Raw genomic sequence first — 25337 nt, 5'->3', positions numbered from 1 at the left:
CCCGCCCACCTCTAAGCCCCGCCCACCATCAATGGCGATGCCTTAATCAACAATTAATCCAATTTATAACCGACCAGGCCTTCAATCGATCTCAGGCACAGACAGTGAGACAGACAGACAGACAGGCAGACAGAGAGCCAGATACCTGCAGCCAGCCTCGGTCAGAGTGTGGTATCCAGGCAGACACCTGTCGCACTTCTCTCCCGTTACACCTGGTTTACAGCTACAGCGCCCCCTGTTGTCACACTGAGTACTGAGGGAGCCTGGAGGAGGAGGAGGAGGATGAGCTTTAAAGATAAACACTGAACAGGTATGTGAACGGATGAAGGGGTTGGACAGGTGGAAGGGGTGCAGGTGGAGGGCTGAGGGGCTGAAGGGGTGAACAGGTAGAGGGGGTGGAGGCTGAGAGGGTGGAGCTCCTCACCCACGGGGCTGCAGCCGCAGGGCAGGCAGCGCTCCCCGCTGGCGTCCCGGTGGAAGTCGTCCAGGCAGCGCTCGCAGTTTGCTCCGTCCGTGTTGTGGGCGCAGTTCCTGCAGTGACCACCGTGGCCCGTGGCGCGGTACAGCTCCGGGTCGAAGAAGCACTCGGAGCTCTTCCCGTTACAGTTACAGGCTGGAACCGGAACCAGAACCGACACAGAGCTTAGCGAGCCGGCCAGCAGGCTCCTGGGTTCCAACGGGACCGGGTCTGGGGTCCTGATGGACCCGTCTTTGAGGTTCTAAGAAGTCTAAGTCTGCTCTGGCGCTCTAACGGGGCCCAGGTCTGGTTCAGAACAGACTCAGAACATTAAGACTCAGACATTGTTACAAGTTGTATATCTGTTTAATATATATCTGTAATAAATCAATTAATCATTGTAGATATGGATTAATTTATTTGATATAATATATGATAATATGAATATGCTATAATATATAATATTAATATATCATATGAATATGAATTTAATATATTATATAATATTAATATGAATATATAATACAATATGATATTATATAGACTATGATATATATATAACATGATATCATATAGAATACAATATTATCTATAATATGATATGTTACTATAAAATCATATATAATACAATATGATATATTAAATATTATTCGTATGATATAATACATACCACTATTATATATAATATTAATATGATATCATACATCATACAATATGACATTAAATATGATATGATATTATATTGAATAGGATGTACTATGAATGTGATCTCATATATAGTACAAGATGACATTACATATGATTATTATTATGTTGTTGTGACTCACGCAGACACTCGTTGGGCGTGTCAGCCGTAGCCCTCCTCCAGGGCCGGTCGTTGTAGAAGGCTTTGCACAGGTTGCAGTCGCTTCCGGCCGTGTTGTGTTTGCAGCTGCACACCAAACGGCCTCCGTCGCCCTTGGAACACTCGCTGGCGTGACCGTTACACTTACAGCTGGAAGAGAAGAGCTGCTGTTTACAACCTCCTCATAGAGCAGCCCTGAGCCCTATGAAAAACATTATATACTATAATACAGTATAATATAATAAACTATGATATACTATACTATAATATACTATAATACAGTATAATATAATTAACTACAATATACTATACTATAATATCAATATACTATGCTTTATAATATACTATAATATAGTATAATATTAATATACTATAATATAATAAACTATACTAGAATATATTATACTATTATATACTATTCTATAATATACTATAATATATTATTCTATGATATACTATTCTATAATATGCTATACTATATATACTTTACTATAATGTAATCTTATATATGATACCAAATATACGATATAATAATATCCTATACTTTACACGGCAGATGATCTGCTGTGGCCCCCCCCCCTTACAGGAGCATCCCAGAGCAGAAGAATATAGTATACTATAATATACTATATTATATACTATACTATAATATACTATTATATATCCTATACTATAATATACTATACGATAATATACTATATTATATCCTATACTATAATATACTATATTATATACTATACTATAATATATTATAATATATACTATACTATAATATACTATATTATACTATATTATATGCTATACTATAATATACTATATTATATACTATACTATAATATATTATAATATATACTATACTATAATATACTATATTATACTATATTATATACTATACTATAATATACTATATTATATACTATACTATAATATATTATAATATATACTATACTATATTATAATATATACTATACTATAATATACTATATTATACTATATTATATGCTATACTATAATATACTATATTATATACTATACTATAATATATTATAATATATACTACACTATAATATCCTATATTATACTATATTATATACTATACTATAATATACTATATTATATCCACCCTGTAGCATTCATCCTGTTGCATCCATCCATCCATCCTGTAGCATCCATCCTGTAGCATCCATCCATCCACCCTGTAGCATTCATCCACCCTGTAGCATCCATCCATCCTGTAGCATCCATCCTGTAGCATCCACCCTGTAGCATCCATCCATCCACCCTGTAGCATCCATCCATCCATCCTGTAGCATCCATCCTGTAGCATCCATCCACCCCGTAGCATCCATCCACCCTGTAGCATCCATCCATCCACCCTGTAGCATTCATCCTGTAGCATCCATCCATCCTGTAGCATCCATCCTGTAGCATCCATCCATCCTGTAGCATCCATCCATCCTGTAGCATCCATCCATCCTGTAGCATCCATCCATCCTGTAGCATCCATCCATCCACCCTGTAGCATTCATCCTGTAGCATCCATCCATCCTGTAGCATCCATCCATCCTGTAGCATCCATCCATCCTGTAGCATCCATCCATCCTGTAGCATCCATCCATCCTGTAGCATCCATCCATCCATCCTGTAGCATTCATCCTGTAGCATCCATCCATCCTGTAGCATCCATCCATCCTGTAGCATCCACCCTGTAGCATTCATCCTGTAGCATCCATCCATCCATCCACCCTGTAGCATCCATCCATCCTGTAGCATCCATCCATCCATCCTGAAGCATCCATCCATCCATCCATCCTGTAGCATCTACCCTGTAGCATCCATCCATCCATCCTGTAGCATCCATCCATCCATCCTGTAGCATCCATCCTGCAGCATCCACCCTGTTGCATCCACCCTGCAGCATCCATCCTGCAGCATCCATCCTGTAGCATCCATCCACCCTGTTGCATCCACCCTGCAGCCAACAGATGGACAGATCCAGTCCAGCAGCCTCTAGGTGGCAGCACATCTCAGGAAGACTCTTCCCACATATCGATGGCGTGAGATCATCTGATTCGCTCACACGGCAAAACAGGGCGGGGCTTAAACTGGCAAAACATAAGGCTCTGATCCATGGAAAGAAAAAACGAAAAACAACAAAAACCCAATATTCCCAGAGCAGCATGAAACATTCTCCTGCTCCAGAACGGAAGATGTTGCAAGAGAGGAACATGAGCCTTCCAGCAGTTCGGGAAGGGAGGGATGGAGGAGGAAGCTGCATGGAGCCACGTCCCCGCTCGTCTTCCTGCTGCTGCAGAAGGTCCTGAGAGGGACGGGCGGACGGGCCTGGACCTGCACGGCAGGAACCCGGCGCTATTGTTCCACAACTTTCCTTCCTGGCAGAATGCCGTGGAAACACTGACGACAGGAAACTCCAACCACCACTGACTGACTGGTTCAGACGGTCACTCTGCACCGGGACAGAACTGGGCCTGAGCTGGTCCACTGAACCAGAAGACAGGAGCTGAGTGGGACCAGTTGGTAAAAAAAAATACATCCAGTCTGGGAGAAGTAAGACTTTACTGGGCAGCTCCCAGTTGTACAGCGGGACTGGTGTTAGATAAAGGTTCCCCAGGCTCCCAGTAGAACCAGCTCCCAGTAGAACCAGCTCCCAGTAGAACCAGCTCCCAGTAGCCAGTTGTACTGACAGTTGTACTGGGAGCTGGTTCTACTGGGAGCTGGTCCCTGTCCTGGGGGGTGGGGGTCAGACCCACTCTACTTCCCTGCTCTGTATTCCAGGCATTCCAGGCAGGAATGCCTGGAATGCCTGGAATGCCGTCAGTGTCATGGAAATCCGCTCCACATCCAGGCGCCGGGTGGAGGCTCGGGGCTTGGGTGTCGTTTCGGAGTGAAGACCCTGTCCAGAACCACAGGAACCGCCTTGTCCTGCCCCCACCCCCTTAGTGCAGAACTTTGTAGGATCCATTCTCTTCTCCCTCCATCAGGAGTTCAATCAAAGTCATGGAGGACAACCACCATCCACCTTCCAACATCCACCTTCCACCATCCACCTTCTGTTCAGTGTAAAAACTGGCTCCACATTGAGCCCACATACCACAGCACCTGACTTTGCAAACTCCACCAGTTCTAAAAGGACGTTTGGTGTTGGTGCTAGACTCCCAGTTCCCTGGTGCCGTTTCCACTGCGCTGTCAGTCTTACTTGGATTTGTCCCCATCACTTGGGTGGAACTCCTGACGGAGGGGTGGAGCGTCCAATTCGGAGGAAAGGAGGAGAGCTGCCGAGCTCTGCGTGAGCTGGAGGAGAAAACAGGGAAAAGAAAACCCAAACGACTCCCTGGGAACAGCCCAGCGCGTCGGGAACCGCCCTCCACTGCACATCTTCTCATCATCTACACTTCATCTACTTTCTAAGAAGCTCAACATCCAGCGCCAGCGGGTGGAGGCCGTCGCTCACAGACTGTGACCCAATGAGAGCCAGGCTCAGTGCCTTGCTCCAGACACCTCATCATCATCACCACCACCACCATCATCATCACAACAGAGACCAGGACAAGAAAGCAGCAACCAACACATCCACACCTGAAAACACAAACATACAAGAGTCCAAATCTAGAAGTAAACAACTACAATCTGCTGCTTCATACAACACACACACACACACACACACACACACACACACACACACACACACACACACACACACACACACACACACACACACACACACACACACACACACACACACACACACACACACACACACGATGGCCTTTTAAAATATTTTAGTTAGTAATCACCCCCCCCCCCCCCCAATATAGACCATAACCACACGTAAAAACTTCACACAGTACATAAAGAATAGAAGTACAACCGCTGCTGTTTTAAAGTTATGTTTTTATTTTATTTTTCCAAATAGGACAAGTGTGGGAGCAGGAGCAGAAGGAGCAGCTTGTGTGTTAATAACAAAGAGTTCAGTCCAACTCACAAAACATGATGTGAGGCTGAACGAGTGGGAGCGGATCCTCCCATCGTCACACACTAGCCTGTACTCCCTGTACTCCCTGTATGTCCTGTACTTACTGTACTTCCTGTAAGCCCTGTATTCCCTGTATTCCCTGTACTTCACCTCTTCTCAAATCTGAGTCACAAGACTCTGGTTGCCTCACGACATGACTGTGTGTGTGTAAAGCAACCTTGGGTCCCTTAAAGGCGCTAAATCAATTAAAGCCGTTTTTATTATTATTCTTATTATTATCATAATCATCATTATTATCATTATTATCATCATTATTATTATCATTATAATTATTATCATCATCATCATTATCATTAATATGATCATAATTATTATATTTTTAATAAGAGGCAGAACACAGACCGGCAGCTTGTGCAGGTTCTCACCGGTACACGCTCCATAATAGTAGTTAACATTATGGATGTGATTTGGATTGTGATATAAAACATGAGATAATAATTGACTTTAGTTTATCGTGAAGTGTGTGCGACACGTGTCCGGGCGTAAAAGTCGTGTAAAAAATTAAACAAAATAAAAATCAAGAGTCAACATCAACCGAGTCGACCAATCGATTATTCGACTAATCACGGCCATCTCTAATCCACACACACTTAGACTTGTTTATAGAACCGTTGCATTGAGCATCTCCTGCAGTTCCAGGGTGACTTGTAGTCCAGATCTCCTCCTACCTCGGGGACGTCCGCTTAAAGCAGCTATTTCAGGGCAGTCCTCAGACGACCTTTGACCTTGGGGAGTTGATCGAGCACGGCTTTAACAAACCAACGTGAGTCAGAACCTGATCCTGGGCTTTCTGGTCCCTGCTCCAGTTTGAGTACCGGCGGGTGGAACTTACCGTCCGCCTACAGCGAAGTCGGAGATGGCGTAGTAGTAGGACTTCAGGACCTTGGGGTCATTGAAGACCTCGTCTCCAAACGTGTTGAGTCTGTTCAGGGTCACTCGGATGTCCGTGGCCGTCACCCATTCCTGGAGGAGAAGCAGAAGAACCCCAGCGTTACAGCCGAGTCGCCACCATGTTGGAAAACCGTCACCACTTGCTCCTGCTCTATCCCAAACGTCTACTTTTATCTGGTACAATTCAGGTTCAGGTACCCAACCGTCACCTGGAGAGCCTGTTCAATCTTTAGTATCTAGTTTTATCCAGTAAAGTAATAGGTTTCAAAAGAATAAGTCGATAACGCTCTGGTTAAGAGGAACCCTGTGGACCAAGGCCGAAACTATATCCAGGTCAGTCGGAGCCGAGTCCCACACGTTGGATTTGATTCAAAAGTCGGACGGGAGCGGCACTGAAATGTGTCTAAACAGGACGTTTGACTTCCTGTACATTTGGACAAATCGTGTTGCTGGGGGCGGGGCTCTGTCGGTAGCGTTACGCGGAATGAGTCCCGGCTGGAAACAACCCGACCGGAGCCACCATAACAACAACGAGCTGACTGAACGGTGACGGGGCCGACCGTCGAGGGCCAGGGACCAAGAGGAGCGCTGGGATCTCAGCTGAGCTGGAGCCCAACTCCCACAGAAAGGTTCAATCCCTCCTCGACGTCCAGGAACGTCTCCATCTTATCAGGAAAACAAAGCTCCCGGTCGGCCCCGCCCACGGCTTGGAGTCCAGATCCGCACGGACCGGGCCGTAAGCTACACCGCAGCCTGAGCTTCCTGTACCTCTGTGGTCCCCCTCTCTGAAACAGCGACGCGGGCTTACGTCGTACAACTCTGACTTTTCCCCTCATCTATTCTGAAAGATTCCAGACTTCACTTTTGTAGCGACGTCTGTTTTTCGTCCGCTCTTACGTTTTCTTCAGGAAAAGCAGAGGTTCCCCCGGTATGTTCCTGGGGGAAAGGGGAGGAGGCGGCAGTGCTCTGGGGTTTCTGATCTCCACGGTGGAGCCTCTCTCTAAATAAAGACTCCATCTTTATGTCAACAGTTCAACTGTGCACAACATTTATTCGCCGTCCGTCAGCAGCTTTGGCCTCAGTCAGGACATGTTCCTCCTCTACGTGGAGGAGGAATGCTGGTACCGAGGAACATCTCCAGCCCGTCAACTTGGAGCACATCCTGTTCACGTCTTTGAGAAGGGAGTCGCAAACCAACCTGCTGCTCCTCATTTCTACAGACCGTTCACTGGGGGTCCAACCCTGTTGCTTTTGTTCGGGTTTTTATTATTATTATTATTATTATTATTATTATTATTCTCTCCATTCTCCGGCTGAAAGTGCCTTGCGCTCAGAAACCGTGGAACCCACGGACACAAATGGATAAGAATTGTATTTGGGGCAGTCCAGACATGCCGTGGTCCAGGTTTGATCCACAACGAACCATAGATGTAGGAAGAGTTGGTAGACAACTGAGGCGAGAGCGGAAGGAAGCGGAAGCGGTGGAGCGGAGCGCTTTGTGACATCATCATCCAATTTGATATATACAGTATATGTGCAGGGTGTGACTCTGAAGGGGCCTCCACATGGGACCCGTTGCGTTCGAAACGCCATCGGTGTGGACTGGTTACTCGGCGCAGAAACCTGTGCCGAGATAAGCGCTGAGGTCCGCGACACCACACAGAAGGTGTGTGTTGACAAAAAGGTGTGTGTTGACAAAAGGTGTGTGTTGACAAAAAGATGTGTGTTGACAAAAAGATGTGTGTTGAAAAAAAGATGTGTTGACAAAAAGATGTGTGTTGACAAAAAGGTGTGTGTTGACAAAAAGGTGTGTGTTGACAAAAGGTGTGTGTTGACAAAAGGTGTGTGTTGACAAAAAGGTGTGTGTTGACAAAAGGTGTGTGTTGACAAAAGGTGTGTGTTGACAAAAAGGTGTGTGTTGACAAAAGGTGTGTGTTGACAAAAAGGTGTGTGTTGACAAAAGGTGTGTGTTGACAAAAGGTGTGTGTTGACAAAAGGTGTGTGTTGACAAAAAGGTGTGTGTTGACAAAAGGTGTGTGTTGACAAAAAGGTGTGTGTTGACAAAAGGTGTGTGTTGACAAAAGGTGTGTGTTGAAAAAAGGTGTGTGTTGACGAAAGGTGTGTGTTGACAAAAAGGTGTGTGTTGACAAAAAGCTGTGTGTTGACAAAAAGGTGTGTGTTGACAAAAGGTGTGTGTTGACAAAAAGATGTGTGTTGACAAAAAGATGTGTGTTGACAAAAAGATGTGTTGACAAAAAGATGTGTTGACAAAAAGATGTGTGTTGACAAAAGGTGTGTGTTGACAAAAGGTGTGTGTTGACAAAAGGTGTGTGTTGACAAAAAGGTGTGTGTTGACAAAAGGTGTGTGTTGACAAAAGGTGTGTGTTGACAAAAAGGTGTGTGTTGACAAAAGGTGTGTGTTGACAAAAAGGTGTGTGTTGACAAAAGGTGTGTGTTGACAAAAGGTGTGTGTTGACAAAAGGTGTGTGTTGACAAAAAGGTGTGTGTTGACAAAAGGTGTGTGTTGACAAAAAGGTGTGTGTTGACAAAAGGTGTGTGTTGACAAAAGGTGTGTGTTGAAAAAAGGTGTGTGTTGACGAAAGGTGTGTGTTGACAAAAAGGTGTGTGTTGACAAAAAGCTGTGTGTTGACAAAAAGGTGTGTGTTGACAAAAGGTGTGTGTTGACAAAAGGTGTGTGTTTACAAAAGGTGTGTGTTTACAAAAGGTGTGTGTTTACAAAAGGTGTGTGTTGACAAAAGGTGTGTGTTGACAAAAGGTGTGTGTTGACAAAAGGTGTGTGTTTACAAAAGGTGTGTGTTTACAAAAGGTGTGTGTTTACAAAAGGTGTGTGTTGACAAAAGGTGTGTGTTTACAAAAAGGTGTGTGTTCTTGCCCACACAATAAAAAGTTAAGAAAGCGCTCAAAGTTTGTCTCAGGCCAAGAGGCAGCGGGAAGTGATGCTGCGTTCCAAAGGAGCTGGGAAAACTGTGACTGGTGTCGGTGGTCCCCCCGTCATCCTGGTGAACTGTACTGCTACGTTCATAATCATTTATTTCCCTATATATATATATATATATATATATATTCATATATATACATATACATATACATATCTTCCGGAGTTTTGTCTGGGTATGTCTGTTGTTCAGAGCTGAGGGATCTAGAGGGGGTTCCAGAGGGATCTGGAGGTTTTTTTTGGAGAGCGGCTGCCTGACGTCGCTCCTAAACCAGTCCCAGACTTTGGTAAAAATAGCTTCATGCTAACAGGTCAAATAAGGCAGTAGATGGTGGCAGCGCTAAATCTGTTCGTCAGCACGAGGAAACGCAGCGGCCATGACGCATTTCCACAGACAGCGCTTCAGCGCCAATCAGTGATCTTTCATCCATCCATCTGTCTCTCCATCTATCCATCCACCCATCATGGAGGGTTAGTAGGTGGAGATGAAGATCCTGTTCTGTCAGGGCTCCACATTAATTGCAGGTTTCTGGCTGAAAAGTGAACTTGATGAAACTTTATCATCTGAGTTGAACTTGTTTTCCTCTTTAAAATGAATAAAGTGATTTTCTTATCTGTCATTTCTCGGGATGGAAGCTCAGGAATTCAACTGAGTTAAGGAGGGAGGGCTGCCCCGTGAATGTGCCCAATGTGAGCCAGAGCGAGGAGATGATTTAATGTTTCCAGCTGTTCCATCTCCCTGTTGCTTGGTGGGAAAGGTGGAGTCGTAGCCTGGCAGACGGACACGGCGCTTTTTAAACCTTTAGCGCCTCATCACATCCACCCACCTTTCTGATCACATCTACCCCATCATAGACTTCACCCTTCGGATCACATCCCTTCCATCACATCTACCCCATCCAGGGATGCCACACTGAGGAACAACAGCGGTGTTACCAATAACACCTGACATTTTACAAGATAAGATATTCATGGATGAGACAATATCTTTAGTATTTTTATTATTGTGCGTAATCACCGTGTGTCATGACATTTCACTGTATGTTTGACGTATGTATACGTATGTGACAAAAAACCTCTCGAATCTCAAATCTGTAGACTGGACTGGGCATGTCTGCTGAGTAAAAACACCGGGTGCCGGACCCGGTAGAAGCCCTTTTCTCTGGAATATCGCACCTAATGGCTTAAATAAAAAGGGTGGATTGATGGAAAAGTTGTTTCTATTTATGAGCTGCATGGAGGCTGTTTGGGGGCTCTGGGGAGGAAGCAGATGGAGGATTTGGACATGGTGGTCTCTCATGGCACGGTTGTGCCAGTGACTGCACCCGAGTTGTAGCTCAAGGTTTAAATTCTGATATATTATAACAGACATGAAAGAATTGAGTTGAATATATTTTATTCTTTGTACATCACTATAGCAACATATCGCCACGCTTGTTTTGTACCTTACCGTAAAGAGTTTTTTTATTTGATGAACGTGGGCGCTGATATGCCAAAATGAACTGAATATGTTTAATTTCTATAAAAAAAATGCAAAACGGCGGTGGGCAAGTAATGTATATGCCTTAACACCGTGTAATACTGGTAACACCATGTAACACTGGTAATACTGGGTACACCGTGTAAGAGCGGCTACACTGTGTAAGAGTGCGAAACACCATGTAACACCACGTAAGAGCGGTAACACCGCGTAACACAGTGTAACACCGCGTAACACCGGTAACTCCGTATAACACCGTGGAACACCGTGTAACATTGCGTAACACAGTGTAACACCGCGTAACAGCGGTAACTCCGTATAACACCGTGGAACACCGTGTAACATTGCGTAACACAGTGTAACACCGTGTAGCACGGTGATACACCATGTAATAGCGTTAAAGTGGTAACCGCAGCAACCCTAATCCCATTACAAACTTCACCCTTCTAGATCACATCCATCCCAGTCCCCTGATCGCATCCTTCCCTCCATCTGAAAACAGCGCTGGTTCTGAAACCTCTTCATCACCATCATCCTCTTCCTCACTGTAATCTGACTTCCAGTTTCCAGCTGCTTTTATCCAAACACTGCGAGCCGACTCAATGGAGCCGCAGAAAGAAAGACCAACAGTTTCCAGTGGAAAGCTGAAGGATGGAGAGCAGCTGCAGGTTCAAATCCCTCCAGGGAACCGTCCCCGGACGGTCTGAGGCAGAACGGACCAGCTGGGCCCGGAGCTCGAGAAACATCACAACGTTCTCCAAACAGAGGCTCACGGCCAATGAGGTCCATCTGGAAACCCGTGTACAGCGCTGATGGACACGCCCACTTTTAAGGAGCTGATAATTGGAGAATAAATGCCCTAACGCTCCTGACGGGGAACACCCAGTTCTCTTTTTGGAGACGTCCAGCTATCGTGTAACAGACGTCCTGCTAAGCCTAATCCCAGCCTGGAAGCCTCCATGAGATACAGCTGCAGAACACGACAGGAAACTGGAATCCATAAGTCAACCCTGACGGCTTCTCTCATGTTGCTCAAGTCTACAGCTGTGTGCCGTGGGAAGGACCGGGCGCTGCCAAAACTCACCGGAAGACCAGTCAATGGATTACTGACAAGTCTGAAAAACCCACTGTGTTAACAGATACAACTAGAGGTTCAGAGTACTGTAGAACCGGAACCTCCAGATGATGGTGACTTACCCCGAGAGCAGAGTCATTTAGCTCTCACACCTTTAGCAGAAAACTAGATGTAGATTAGAATTAGGACTAGAAAGGAGTAACCTTTTGATATTGTCTCTTCATGTTATATTAACACAGGTTACAACAGTGAAAAAAATATGAGTTATGAATAGTCTAGTAACAGAAAGTATGAATTTAACTATTTATTGGCTGGTCTTGGTGTAAGACCATGGACACCACGGAGGAAATGACCATAATGATAAAAACAGGGAATTGTACCATGTCCATATAAATCACATCAACATCTGCTCAGAAATCAAAATTCAGCTGAGCCGGCAAGATCCCATTGAAGCAGCTGCTACCGTGAAGCATGACATCAGATAAGATTTTCAGATAAAACTCATCTCAAACTTCACTTATTGGAACAGTTTCCATCAGGTCAGAAAGCAAGGTAAGATGAGGCGAGTGATACGGTTAGGTTAGGGATCAGGAGGTGTCATGAATCCAAATATTACTTTTTTTTAAACGGGTAATTGCTCGGATTTTCTTGGATTTGTACTGACTCTTTACAGGTAAGTGTAGGTAATTTTCAAAAAGGGAAATGATGTATAGAGAAATGAGATCAGATCAAATGATTATGTTGACATTAACACCCCATAAACCTCATAAGACCTACAATTTAAGACTAACGACTGTGAGGGCCTCATACTGTCTTGGAAACGGACTTTCCAGACATTGTCTAAACAGGTCTATTCTAGAGCCATGGAGAACACGCAGAGCCCCTGCTGGGGTTGGCTGCTTCCCGGCGGACGGTACCTGCAGCACGTGGCTGTTGTCGAAGTTGTAGCTGCTGGGCCGGCCCTCCAGGGTGGAGAAGGCCACGTTGCCGCCCGTCAGCGGGGAGATGTCGCTGAAGTCGTCGGTGCAGAGCGCCTGCTGCTCGTCTTCGCCCGTGCCGATGAAGCCGCGGTTGGTCTTCTGGTAGGTCTTCTCGCAGGAGCCGCTGTAGTACTGGTAGGGCACCCAGGGGCCGTCCTCGCTGGTGCGCTTGTAGATGGCGAAGCTCTCCGGGCGGCTGGTGTGGAACTTCAGACGCACGTAGGTGATGTCGAAGGCTTTTCCTGGAGGACGGAGACGGGAAGGGGTTAGTGTTCGGCTCACGCAAGCTCATATACTGGATTACATCACATCATTGATCCGTTGTGTCCAAAGAGAGCGACAATAAGTATATTTTGTGGGCTGGATCAAAGCACTGTACATCACAGATCTGCCCTGGGGTTCTGGTTCTGCTGGAGTCCAGGACCGTGGTCCAGTGTTCTGCACTGATCAGAACCGGCCGCAATGTGAAAAACATTGAGGAGCAACATCACCGACCGACATCAGACTACAGCTGGTATGAAAGCAGACAGAAGCTGTCTATTCAGCCACGTTTTCATGTGGTTTTTTGTTTTAAACCCTTATCAGTCCCACAATGAGGAAATTTGCAATTTCTCTGCATTTACACATCCTAGTATCTGACGTATCTAGGAGCAGTGGGCTGCCATGTAGAGGCGCCCGGGGGCAGTTAGGGGGTGAAGTGTCTTGCTCAAGGACACATCAGCACGCCACCAGGAGGAGCCTGGGAACATGTACAAGGACTTTGTTGTGGTGACGATCAGTGCGTTTCTCTACAGACAATTACAATCTTGAAAAAGCTTAAGAGTCTGAAAATAAAAATCACCAAATATACAAAAATGTTCATGTCTGATTGTAGGGGGCTGGCGAGGGGGCGGAATGACGGAGGGAGGAACAGAGTTTTATTCACTGGTTCAACTTAAAATCACGCTCAAGTGTGGAAATAACACAACAATCATGGAAATAAAGGTCATGATGGATAAACAAAAGACGGAGGGTTCCCGGCACAGACCCCCCTCTGAGGGGTGCTGAACGTAGGCAGAGCCGGCCTCACGACCCCCCCGCCCAGCTGCCACAATGATATTTCCGATCTCTTTTAAATTGATTTTTCTTTCTCGGCTGCAGTGTTTGTTTGCTGCTGTAACGCTGAGTTTCCCTCCAGGGATTTAAGTCTTATCTTATCTAAGGCAAACATACACGTAATAGCAAATAAAAAAAACAAAACAATACGAATACACCAGAAGAAATTCTATGCACAGGATGAGCTCATTTAAAAGGCATTGCCAGGGGCTAAGTTCTAGCAAGGGTGTAGAATTGGCTTATGGGTATAAAACATAAATATAGATGAAATACTGTACGGGATGAATAAATATGTATATAATAATACAGTAGCACGGTGTTAACTAGTGATTAGTGATTCCAATATGGCCAGGTAGCAGTTACAGTGTACAGTAAGTACAAGTTATAGTAAGATAGAAGTTTGACTGGAGTAGACTGGAAGGTTCCTCCTGGGGGGTCGGGGGTCGGGGGTGGGGTTAACAACCCTTCCATTCATTGTTTCCCTCGTCCTCCTGCGGGAGCGGCAGCTTAAGGGGAGGTTCCGCCGGGGGTTGCAGCCTCCACATAGCTGGCGTGTTGGGGCAGGTCGGCCGCAGCCCCGGACGGGCACCCACCAGGAGGTGTCACCCACTCGGGGGGAAGGAATGACACCACCTTTCAGCAGCGAGACGTCGACTGTTTGCTCTGGCAAGGAATTCGGGCTCCATGGGGGGGGGGGGGGGGGGGGGGGCTTTGTGTTGAGAGCAAATATAGGTGAAGTCATGTGACCGCCTGATAATGAGGGAACGGAGCAGGAAACGATTCCACTGCTCCACACAAGCGGATCGCTACCTTAGTGGGCGGTGTGGGTTAAGATAAGATAAGCCTTGATTCATCCCTGTGGGGAAATTCAGGGAGCGGTGCCAGAGGCAGCCAAGCCAGGCGTTCATTTACTCCTCAGGGGCTGTTCCTGGTCGAGAATCCCAGTGAGGGGTTCGGTGCCTTGCTCCAGGACACTTAAAATGGGTTTCCGGGAGGAGCCGGGAATCAAACCAGCGAACAACCGTCCACTGCACCGGACGTCGCACTCACTGCCGCCCCCCGGAGGATGCTGCGTATGCCGAGACTCGGCGGGTGAAGGTTGAAGGGAGGCGGCAGAATGCTGTACTGCTGAGAAGCTGAGGAGAGACGTGTTCCGCAACATTATATTTGCTCTTATTCCCGCCAAAAGGAGATTCGGACCACGAGCCGCTGGGAACAGCGGTCCACGTCCGGGTCCTCAAACCGCCTCCCACTGGTGGAAATGCAGGATTTATGGATAGAATAAACACTTCACTATTCCAAGAGAAATATTGATCTCAGTGACCTCCACCTCTTGACCTTCACCCTCAAGCAGATTCTCACAGTGATGGTTTAGTGGATGTGATGGAAAGCTCCTTGATGCTGCTTTCCAGGGATTTCACCGCTCCATCTCCCAGATGTTCAGAGTCGCACCAAAGCCTAAAAGTGAAGGTCAGTGCCGACCCCGTCTCAGGAGGTTCCACACCCGCTGCACTCACTGCTTCAACAGACTTGGCTGACACTCAACAAACCCTCATGCTAACCGGAGGAAGTTGCACACAATATCATGAAATATATCTCCTTACAAAACGGAACATGCCGTGAATTCAACCCGGTCCAACAGAAGATCCTGAAACATCTCAACCCTCAGCGCTTTACTTCCACTGAATGAGCGAGTGATGCCACTGAAAGACGATAAACAACACTGATCCCTCGTCCCGCCCCGGACTACAAAGAATTTGGGACTATTTTGGGTTTTAAATGTTGGCGTTGGATCAAAGAACCACGTCTGGCATTTGATAGAGGCCATCTTTCAGATCATAGGGGGTGGGGGGGCTCACTGACAGACAATTCTTTCTAAAATCTGCCCCCACAACACCCCCCACAAGACAAACAGCATCAAACAAGAGGCCCGAGTAGACTGAGGGTCCTAAACGGCTTCAGGACCCTGGGGAAGCATCCAGAAGCAGCCTGGAGAAGCCTGGAGAAGCCTGGAGAAGCATCCAGAAGCAGCCTGGAGAAGCCTGGAGAAGCAGCCTGGAGAAGCCTGGAGAAGCATCCAGAAGCAGTCTAGGGAACCAACACATCCCCGGGAAGTGACCTACAGGTTCAGGCTTCTTCCACTTTGTACGCAGTAATTCTGTTTCTACTGTAAATATAAAAGAGAATGTTCTAAGTTTCAATAAATGAATAAATGATGTGATGTCCCTTTAAAAAGGTCAGTTTCTAAATGATTGAATTGTTAAGAGCGTCTGCCAAAACCGTCTCAGCAACTTGAAGACAGAGGGGAAAATGATTGACGGCCGTGGCATTTGTAGGATTACACAACGTGGAGTTCAAAACTGGATCATTTCAATCCAAGAACAGCAGACAGCACCGTGGCGGCACCAGGACCCCAAGGAGCCGCTGGTCTCCACTCAGGACAACCGTCCATGCAGGCCGAGCGTCAGTTCCAGAGCCTTTCGAGAAGCCCGCACATTCGGACCGAAGCAATTGAAACCAGAGCGAGGATCAACGGCGACGGCAGTCGGCGTCGGTGGTGAAGCCCCGGTGGAAGTCTTTCCTCGGCGGAAGGTCCAGAGGAACGCCTCTCGGCTGCACAACAATCGCTGTATTGATGAGCAGAAGAATTCTACAGTTGGGAGCGGAGACAAAGGCCGGGCTGTCGGGCCTCCTGCTGCCTCTCGCGCAGTAGCTCTGATCTGCCGCTTCCAAACCAGGACGGATGTTTGTCCGACCAGAAGATGAAGATTTCTACTACACGAGCAACACGCAGGAGCTTCAGCAGAGGAGCTTTAGCGGAGGAGCTTCAGCGGGACATGACACGGAGTCGGAATCCGCAACCGATACAACTGAGAGAAGAGTGAAGACAATATCGATGCATTCCAGGTCAAGGCCGCCAGCTGAGCTTTGCCAAACCTTTATCGGAAAAAAAGACCGATAAACGAGATGGCAGGCGTCCTGCAGTACCGCCACAGTCCTCCCTGTGTACTCCCACACTGTACTGGAGCGTCTTGGGGGTGAACTGACTGGAATGCTCTTCCTGTGATAAATTCATATCGTAATTCCTGTCATGATCTTTCTGTGCTATCCTCATCACCGACGTCAGGCGGAGCACTCCCTGGGTAATAAATCAAACATCCCCACAGCCTGGAACAGAGTTGAAAATAATGAAAAGATAATGATCTCAAGAAAACTCGGCTCACAACACGGAGCTCTGAGAGAAAGGGAGTTTTATTCTAAACACTGTTTGTTGCGGTCAGATGTCAGCCTTTCCACCGGAGGGTTAGAACATGCGTACAACTAGATGTTCTGGAGGAGAAGCTCTCTTCCAGCCTCTGGTCTCTCTGGTCGTTGAGCGGCCGCGTGGAAAGGTCCGGGCGAGTTGACACGCGTCGGAAACTCCAAGGCTCCTGAAGAGCGGAATCCTCCCACAGCAGTGATGAAAGGCCGGGATCTTTTTAGACATTCAGCTCTTTACAAGTCACACAGTATAAAAAGACGTGTTGCGATTGGTCCTAAATCACTACGTCGGAGGGCCACTGTGGGAGCACGTGGACGAGAGCGGACGCGACCAGGAGTTTCAACTCAACACGGTGACCACATTCAACCGCGATGCCTCTCTTTGGGATTGCGGACCGTCTCCTCTTATCTCCGCCTGGTCGGCCTCATGGAAAGCTCCTCTTTCCCCTAGAGGAACGGAGGACCAGGCTCCCGGCCTCCACAGGGCTCCTCCCTTCCTCCCAGAGGAATAGCTCAGCCGGACATCTTAAACCAGCCCGAGCGCTGGAGACGGTTCAGCTGCTTTTAAACCCCGGAAAAATAAGTATTCTAAGACCAATCTGCTCATGTGTGAACATTAATGGTAGAATGAAGAACTTTCTTTTGAAATAAACATCATCGAAGAACGTACTTGTATATTTAAATAAAAACACAAAAAACTACATTGAGTCCTGATATCTACGCATCATTCCCTACACATGTAGTATTTCACCCAGTGGTATAAATTGAACTATTTTTTCTCTCGTATAAATGGCCTCAAAGTCTACATCACGTGACTTAGGGCTGTGCTCCTAGAGCAAGGCACCAGCGGGGTCGGGGGTCCCATTCTCACAAGCGCAAATGAACGGAATGAAAGTGAAGTTGTGAAGTGAAAACCAAAAAGGTAGAAATTGTAACGATGATTCGAGCTCAGGAGGAAGAAACAACTGGATTGACCACTTAGCGTCCAGATTACTGCTCCAGCTGGACTGGAGCAGTAAGCCCACCCACTTCCTGTGGCTGGAATGACTTTCCTGATCTTGTGTCTGTGTGTGTGTGTGTGTGTGTGTGTGTGTGTGTGTGTGTGTGTGAATAAAGTTGGATTCAAACAGGCAGCTCCAGTTGACCAGAGGTTAAAAACAGAAATAATTCTGGAATATGACTGATTCCCAACTCCACCCCCTGGTGTTCCCCCAGAAACTAGTCACACCCAGTCAACAAACAGAGCTGGCGGCTGGGGCCCGGGGACCCCCCAGGGGGTCCATCCAGAGGGTCCCGGGGGTCAACAGCAGCAAAACGATTAACAGTCAAACTTCACTGTTATTTAGTTTCCAAGATGTCGGCACCGTGAGAGAACGTCCAGAAATTGTGTTTTTTGGGATCCTAGTTTCACTGTCGTCTCTCGATCTCAAGCAGAGACATCACATCCAATCAAGCAAAAAAATATTGATCATAGATCGGATCCCAGGGGACCAAAGGCCCCACGATGATAGATGGAGAAGAGTTTATCATCATTCCATGGAATCTTACTTCTCCAAGGCTCATCACACTGAAGTGAAACTGTAGTTTCTAGTATATTAACTCCCTCTGATGTCTCCAGAGCTTGAAACCTGACATCATCATCATCATCATCAATCTAAACTTGACATAATTATGAAGTACGGTGAGATGATACTTCCATGGCCTCCAACCCTACCTCACGCTGGACTGAATACCATCCACCCGTCCTCCACCAGCCCCGGGGTCGGCTTGGGGGGGAGGCGGGGGAGGAGTACGGTTGTTGTGGGTTGGTTTAAGGTGGGAGGGGGGGGGAATTCCCCGCTCCAATTAAACTCCCCCTTATGACCTCATCGCATTCCTCCACAGAGAAACCAACAACCAGCGCTTTGACATCCAGTGCGTGGGTGATTCGCCGCTCGCATGCGATCACACACGCTGGGACAGCGGCTTGGTCGCCCCGTTCTGATTATCTGAAGCGACGCCCTCAAAACCGGCTCATTTCCAAGACTCTCGCGGCCTCACGCCGCTTCACTGCCCGCGATAGAGAGGTTATGTTTTGGGCTACGAGTGCAGCCGCTCGGAGACATTTTCGGTCTCTTCTATTCTGTTCAGAGTTCACGCTCCGTCAACTCAAGCCTGCCAGCGCCACGGCCACGCGGTGCAGACGGCGCCTGCGGCCACGCGGTGCAGACGGCGCCTGGGGCCACGCGGTGCAGACGGCGCCTGGGGCCACGCGGTGAAGACGGCGCCTGCGGCCACGCGGTGCAGACGGCGCATGCGGCCACGCGGTGCAGTTAGCGCATGCGGCCACGCGGTGCAGTTAGCGCCTGCGGCCACACGGTGCTTTTAGCGCCTGCGGCCACACGGTGCAGTTAGCGCCTGCGGCCACAGTGGGCGCTCTTCGCTCGGTGGCAGCGCCGGTTTGAAGCCTCAGTATTGGTTCATCTACAAGCACCTCAGCACCCAACGCCAGGTCCCATTGGGGGTTGGGCTCCTGTCTGGGGGGGGCCGGGCCACCCTCCCAACAGGTGCCGGGGGGGGGGTTAGGGTCTGGCAGACGGGCGCCTCAGAAATTGAGGGTTTTATTGGGGGGGGGGGGGGGGGGCAGAACGTGCCCGGAGGAATCTAAGGAATGCGCCGGAGTTCCCGAACCCGAGGGAAGCTGGTCTCTATTCAGCTGGACGGATGGGAACAGGGAGACTCCGATCCAGACCCGTCCCTGGGAAGTTCCACTTTCCACCCCCACCGTGTAGCAGAGGTCAGCGACCGCCACCCCTGGAGCCTTTAATGGTTTTGGTTTTGTCACTTTTCCATTCCTACGGCATAATGGTTTGTTGTTGGCTATGTTTATGGTCTGTATGCTGTAGTGACGGCACCTGGCCTCAGGTGGGGGGACTGCAGATACCTTGGACTACTATTTCACATTTATTGTCTGGGCTCAGAATCTTAGTGGTTGTTGTGTGACATGGAGGTGTGTGGAGCCGACTGGGTGGGTGGCTGTTCGGTTTGGGGAGGAGGTGAAGGGTTAGGATTGAAGGTTATGGTTGGAGCTGGGACTTGTGTTTGGTCTTTGGTCTGCACCTTGAATAATTGCTTAAAAACAACAACAAAAGAAAGTTCAAGTTCTGTGTTGAGACGCTGCAATTCAACAGCAGGGACAAACCAAACACTGGCTCTAGAGACGGCCTGTCGCGTTTTTGCCGAGTTTCTTTCACCATGTCTTCCACGGAGGCCGCCACGTTGCACCGACACGGGGAGGCGTATTCAGTTGGTTGCGATCTGCAACCTCACCACAAGGTGGCACTAAATCCTACACACTGCACCTTTAAACCAGACTGAAGTTCTTTCAATGGGATTCAGTTTGAGGTCACGGGTGGGTGGGGGGGGGGGGGGGTTTATCTGACCTACTCTGTCAACAGTTACACATTAATACCCCTGTCAATGTATAACCACGTTCTTTACGTTGGAATGCTGTGTTTGGGTTTCTGGATAGGATTCAGAAGCTCCACGGACTGTTGGAGAAAACGATAAGAGAACAAGGGAAGCAGGAAAACATGTGTGGTAACGGATCCCGGCCCTCTGAAGACACCTGGCTCCGCCCGTAATGCTGGCCGTTCAACAAATTCAAAGGTTACTCCGCTATAGCAACCGCTGCCAAGCACACCACCCATCAAGCTGAAGACTACTTCAGTGACAAGTCCTTATTTGTGTGTTGAGGCGGCTCCTCTTCTTTCAGCATCACCTCCTCCCCCGTTGGAAACACACAGATTTGCAGCCTCAAGCCGGAGGAGAAAGATTAAAATGGGGGCTGGTCTGGAGGTTGAGTGGCGCTGAGGTTGGGGTTTGGGGCTTTGTGGATCTCAGGGAGTTTGGCACCATTTAAAATACCTAAACGCCAAGTACAAGGGCATCCACATCCAGAGAGGCTTCAGAGCTCCAACCCCAAACAGGGGGAGAGGCCTTGGGCTAATTTCTTAAATAAAGCCGGATATGAGAACTGAGTCTGCTACGTTTGTCCGCTCTCCAGGTAACCAACCGTCACCTGGAGCCGCTGTTCTCCTCTGAAGATCACGCTGAGTGGTAATAATGAAAGCAGCTGGTCAGCTTGAAGATGAAGCAGCTATTGTGGCGGTAGATAAAGAGGTTCCTGTCCCAAGCCGGGGGGGTTCGCTCTCTAATTAGCAGGGCAAGGGGAGGACAGAAGGAAGTTCAGGAGGTAATGAAGCCCTTTATCACCTTCTGCCGCTGCCCTGTCGTTACTCAGCCAGGACAGAGGGTGGAGCTCCGGTTGCCTGGACACCGGTACGGGAGAAAACCAGAAACGGTGCGAGAACGACCTGTGAGCGTCCACCGGCATCCGCCCACAAACACGAGGGTAACCGAACGAATACACGGCCCTTTGGTTTCCATGCAGAGATGATGCTACGGTTCAAGGATGAGAGGCGCTGATGTATTGTAGAGGAACGTTTTGAAGAGATTTGTGCTTTGAGGCTGCAGGGTTTAGTGAATGTAAATAGACAAGAACAATTGGAACATCTTGGTTAAAAGAGGGCGTGTCACAGAGACCAGAGACCCTGAAAGCAGACATGTCATTCAAGTTAGCGGAGTAACCTAAAAGGACAAAACCTTCTTTCTTTCAGTGCTTTGCATGTGATTTTTAGCTGAGAACCAATAAAGGGCCCTCTGTTTGGCTAAGCTTTAACTGCCGGGGGCCACCAAAGATGTTGGTTCTCCGCCCGAAGGTGTTACAAAACAAAAGGGGCAGGAACAAACGAGAGCCGCCTCCGTGTCCACGTTAACGGAGACAAAGGAGCCCCGCAGGAGGCACCAGGCGTGCTCCCCCACCCGGAGAGACTTTGTGCCCCGGGCCCCGACAAGACAAAGCCCATCCGGGTCCGTCGGGGAGGGCCACCGCTCCGTACTAAGTACAGTCGCAAGGACAAGATGGCAGCCATCCACACGTTGGAGCAAAGCAGTCGGTTATTCTAAAAGAGGGAGAGAGGCCTCGGGGCACGACAGCTCATCTGAAGATCTCTGCTCGTCTCCCTCAGAAGCCACATCAGTCGGGCATCTCGCAGACGTCTGGGCTTATGAGCAGACGTCTGGGCTTATGAGCAGACCAAAACAAGCCCAACAATGAACTTGTTGAGCTCAGCGACAATGCCCATGCTGGCAGAGCAAACAGAGCCTGAGGATATTCAGATTAGGAGACGCTATCTGCCTCCCGTCACCTGGAGCATTAGGTGGGGAGCGGAAAAAAATGGCCGCCGCTCGGCCTGATCCGCTCGGCTCTGGTTGGGGGCGTATGAGGTTCGAGGCGGGACGCAAAGAGCTCAAAGCTCCGGCAAGACCACAAGACGGACGTGGGACGTCTTTCATTACCGCTGCTATAAAAAGGCTGTTTCATGATTTAATAAGGTGGTATTTTTAAATCTGCCGTCTTGCGGACGGTCGGGTCACATTCTGTTCATTTTACCTTGGCAGAAATGGGAAACTCTGGAGCACATTCCAGAGCGGCTCATTTAAAACCCTCCAGTTCAGATCCTCTCCGGGTGGAGCGTCTCCTCCTACGGAGCGTTTGCAGAGCAGCTCACTGGATCTTCTCCAGCGCGGACGCTGAACATTTGGGCATAACAACACGTCAGAGCCACTTGGGTGACTCAGGAGCAGAATCCTCCGGGATTCTCCTCCTCCTGAACACTGATCCGGAAACGTTGTCCCACTTCCAGCAGCTGCACAAACAGTCACAGTAACAGCAAACCCCGTCCGGCCCACCTCCGCAAATAGCAAGCTGCAAACTGGGGGGGGAGCGTGAGATTGTGTGTGTTGGTGTGTGTTGGTGTGTGTGTATATGTTTGAGTGTGTTTGTGTGTGTGAGTATGAGTCAGTGTGTGTGTTTCAGTGTGTTTCAGTGTGTGTATGCATGTGTGTTTCAGTGCGTGCGTGTGGATGCGTGTGTGTGTGTGTGTGTGTGTGTGTGTGTGTGTGTTTCAGTGTATGTGTATGCGTGTGGATGCGTGTGTGTGTGTGTGTGTGTGTGTGTGTGCTTCAGTGTATGTGTATGCGTGTGGATGCGTGTGTGTGTGTTTCAGTGTATGTGTATGCGTGTGTGTGCGTGTGTGTGTGTGTGTGTGTTTCAGTGTATGTGTATGCGTGTGGATGCGTGTGTGTGTGTGTTTCAGTGTATGTGTATGCGTGTGTGTGCGTGTGTGTGTGTGTGTGTGTGTGTGTTTCAGTGTATGTGTATGCGTGTGTGTGCATGTGTGTGTGTGTGTGTGTGTGTGTTTCAGTGTATGTGTATGCGTGTGGATGCGTGTGTGTGTGTGTTTCAGTGTATGTGTATGCGTGTGGATGCGTGTGTGTGTGTGTGTGTGTGTGTGTTTCAGTGTATGTGTATGCGTGTGTGTGCGTGTGTGTGTGTGTGTGTGTGTGTTTCAGTGTATGTGTATGCGTGTGGATGCGTGTGTGTGTGTGTTTCAGTGTATGTGTATGCGTGTGGATGCGTGTGTGTGTGTGTTTCAGTGTATGTGTATGCGTGTGTGTGCGTGTGAGCAGCAGGAAACACACTATGGACGTCGGTCAAGATGCTGACCTTTCACAACATTACTTTTCCAATAAGTCAAATACTGAAGGACTGATTTTCAGCAGCAAAACTGGCAACCCAGCCACGCTCGATGGAAACATTTTTTAAGGCGCAGCATTCAGGCTCATCTCAGTGTTGGAGAGTTCTGTTTTTTTAAATTAAAGCCAAAGGCACATTAAACTGGGGAAAGGAAACTGGAGGTCTGATTATTATTTGTTTGTCCACCCCCCCAAATCTCTATCAACTCAGCTGGAAAACATGAACAAAGGCTGTGACTCGCACCTTTCAAACGCTGCGTATAAATCAGTCAGCGCGTCGGCCACATTCCCCATAATTACCTGTTCGGCACCGTGTGCTTTGAACGCAGCCACCGTCCCCGCTGCACCGGGGGATCTTTCCTCTCCAGAGCTAAAATTACCCTGCATGCACCTGCACGCCTGCCCCCTCCTCACAGACACTCGCCGTCTACAAATACTAATACGAGGTCTAATACGAGGCCTCCCCCCCCGGGGGCACATCAGCGCTTCCTGGGCCACATCCAATCAGTTTCCCCAGCGGAGCCGGAGCAGGACTTCCAATCGGCTCCTTCGGGGGTCAGGGGTCGGAGTCCGGTCCGTCCGCAAGGTTTCCCACCGGCCGGCGCTACATGGGGGGCGGAGAAGGACGGGCGGGGGGGCCGGGGCCCGGGTTCTGGGACCCGGGGCCTCTCCGTTCTAGGCTCTCAGACTCATCTAAATAGTGGAAGCTCTGTGGACGTTCGTCCGCCTCCGTTAGGGTCGGCTGTCCGGGGCTGTCCGGGGCTTTCTCGCGGGAACGTCTCTGTTGGGAGACCTGGAGAACAAGGCGTCAGAGTCTGAGTAGCACGGAGCCTCCAGCCTCCTGAGACACGTCGGGTCACACTGGCATCGAAGAGGAGGAGGATCTCAACATGGAGTTCAGCCGCTCGGTGAAGCTCCGTCAACACACGGAAACCGGTGAGGTCACCGAAAAGCAGCGGGGGGAGGGCGGTCGAGGAGCCGTGGGAGGAGCCAACGGAGAGCGGGATGCGTCATGGGTATCCCACCGGAAGCCACGGTGAAGGCACAGTCTGTTCCCTCAAAGGCAACAAACAAACCACAAACAGCTTTGTACCGACACGAGAGCGTCCTCAAACTCAAGCACAAGCTGGAGACACGAACTGGCCTCCACAAACCTGCTCTAAACCCAGGAAACACATTCAAGGAGCAGCTGTGTCTTCTCGCCCAAACCGACCAATCAGCCGCCTTGAACTGACCGGCCCCCCCGAAAGCGTGTTGACTCCAAAACGACAGATTTTATCTCGGCGGCTACGGCCGAACCCGGATCTGTTTAGTCTAAACCTGCATGAAGTCATATTTTCAGTCTCAACCCAAAAGGCGAGGGAGAGAGACCTTCAACGCCGACACCGTTCATCTGGCGACAGGAGACACAACAAAGGAAAACGCTAAAGAAAGCAAAGCGGCGAGAAGGTTCCGGGCGGAGTCTTTTGAAGTCTCCGGGTGTGATGGGCCTGTTGAACACACTTAACGCTTCAGCCGCCATCTTGTCCCAGTTCACGCAGAAGAAGCTTCTTCAGCGCCGGTCGTCACGTTCGGAGTTCACACGAGCCAACCCAAAATGGCCAC

The 25337-nt window shown here is 48.6% G+C and overlaps 1 protein-coding gene across 1 annotated transcript in view; it reads right to left on the bottom strand.

The window, feature by feature from the left end:
- lamc1 (laminin, gamma 1) overlaps nucleotides 1-25337 on the bottom strand; it is a 45964-nt gene that overhangs the window by 12477 nt on the left and 8150 nt on the right. The window contains exons 2-6 of the mRNA XM_080010901.1: nucleotides 12675-12979; nucleotides 6188-6318; nucleotides 1285-1451; nucleotides 425-613; nucleotides 146-263 (exon numbers count right to left, since the gene is read on the bottom strand). Coding sequence (XP_079867027.1) covers nucleotides 146-263; nucleotides 425-613; nucleotides 1285-1451; nucleotides 6188-6318; nucleotides 12675-12979 — 910 coding nt within the window. The remainder of the gene's footprint in view (nucleotides 1-145; nucleotides 264-424; nucleotides 614-1284; nucleotides 1452-6187; nucleotides 6319-12674; nucleotides 12980-25337) is intronic.

This window comes from Zeus faber (assembly GCF_960531495.2).
Source record: "Zeus faber genome assembly, chromosome: 12".
In the NCBI taxonomy this organism is placed as follows: Eukaryota; Metazoa; Chordata; class Actinopteri; order Zeiformes; family Zeidae; genus Zeus; species Zeus faber.
This window is presented reverse-complemented; position numbering and strand designations above follow the sequence as displayed.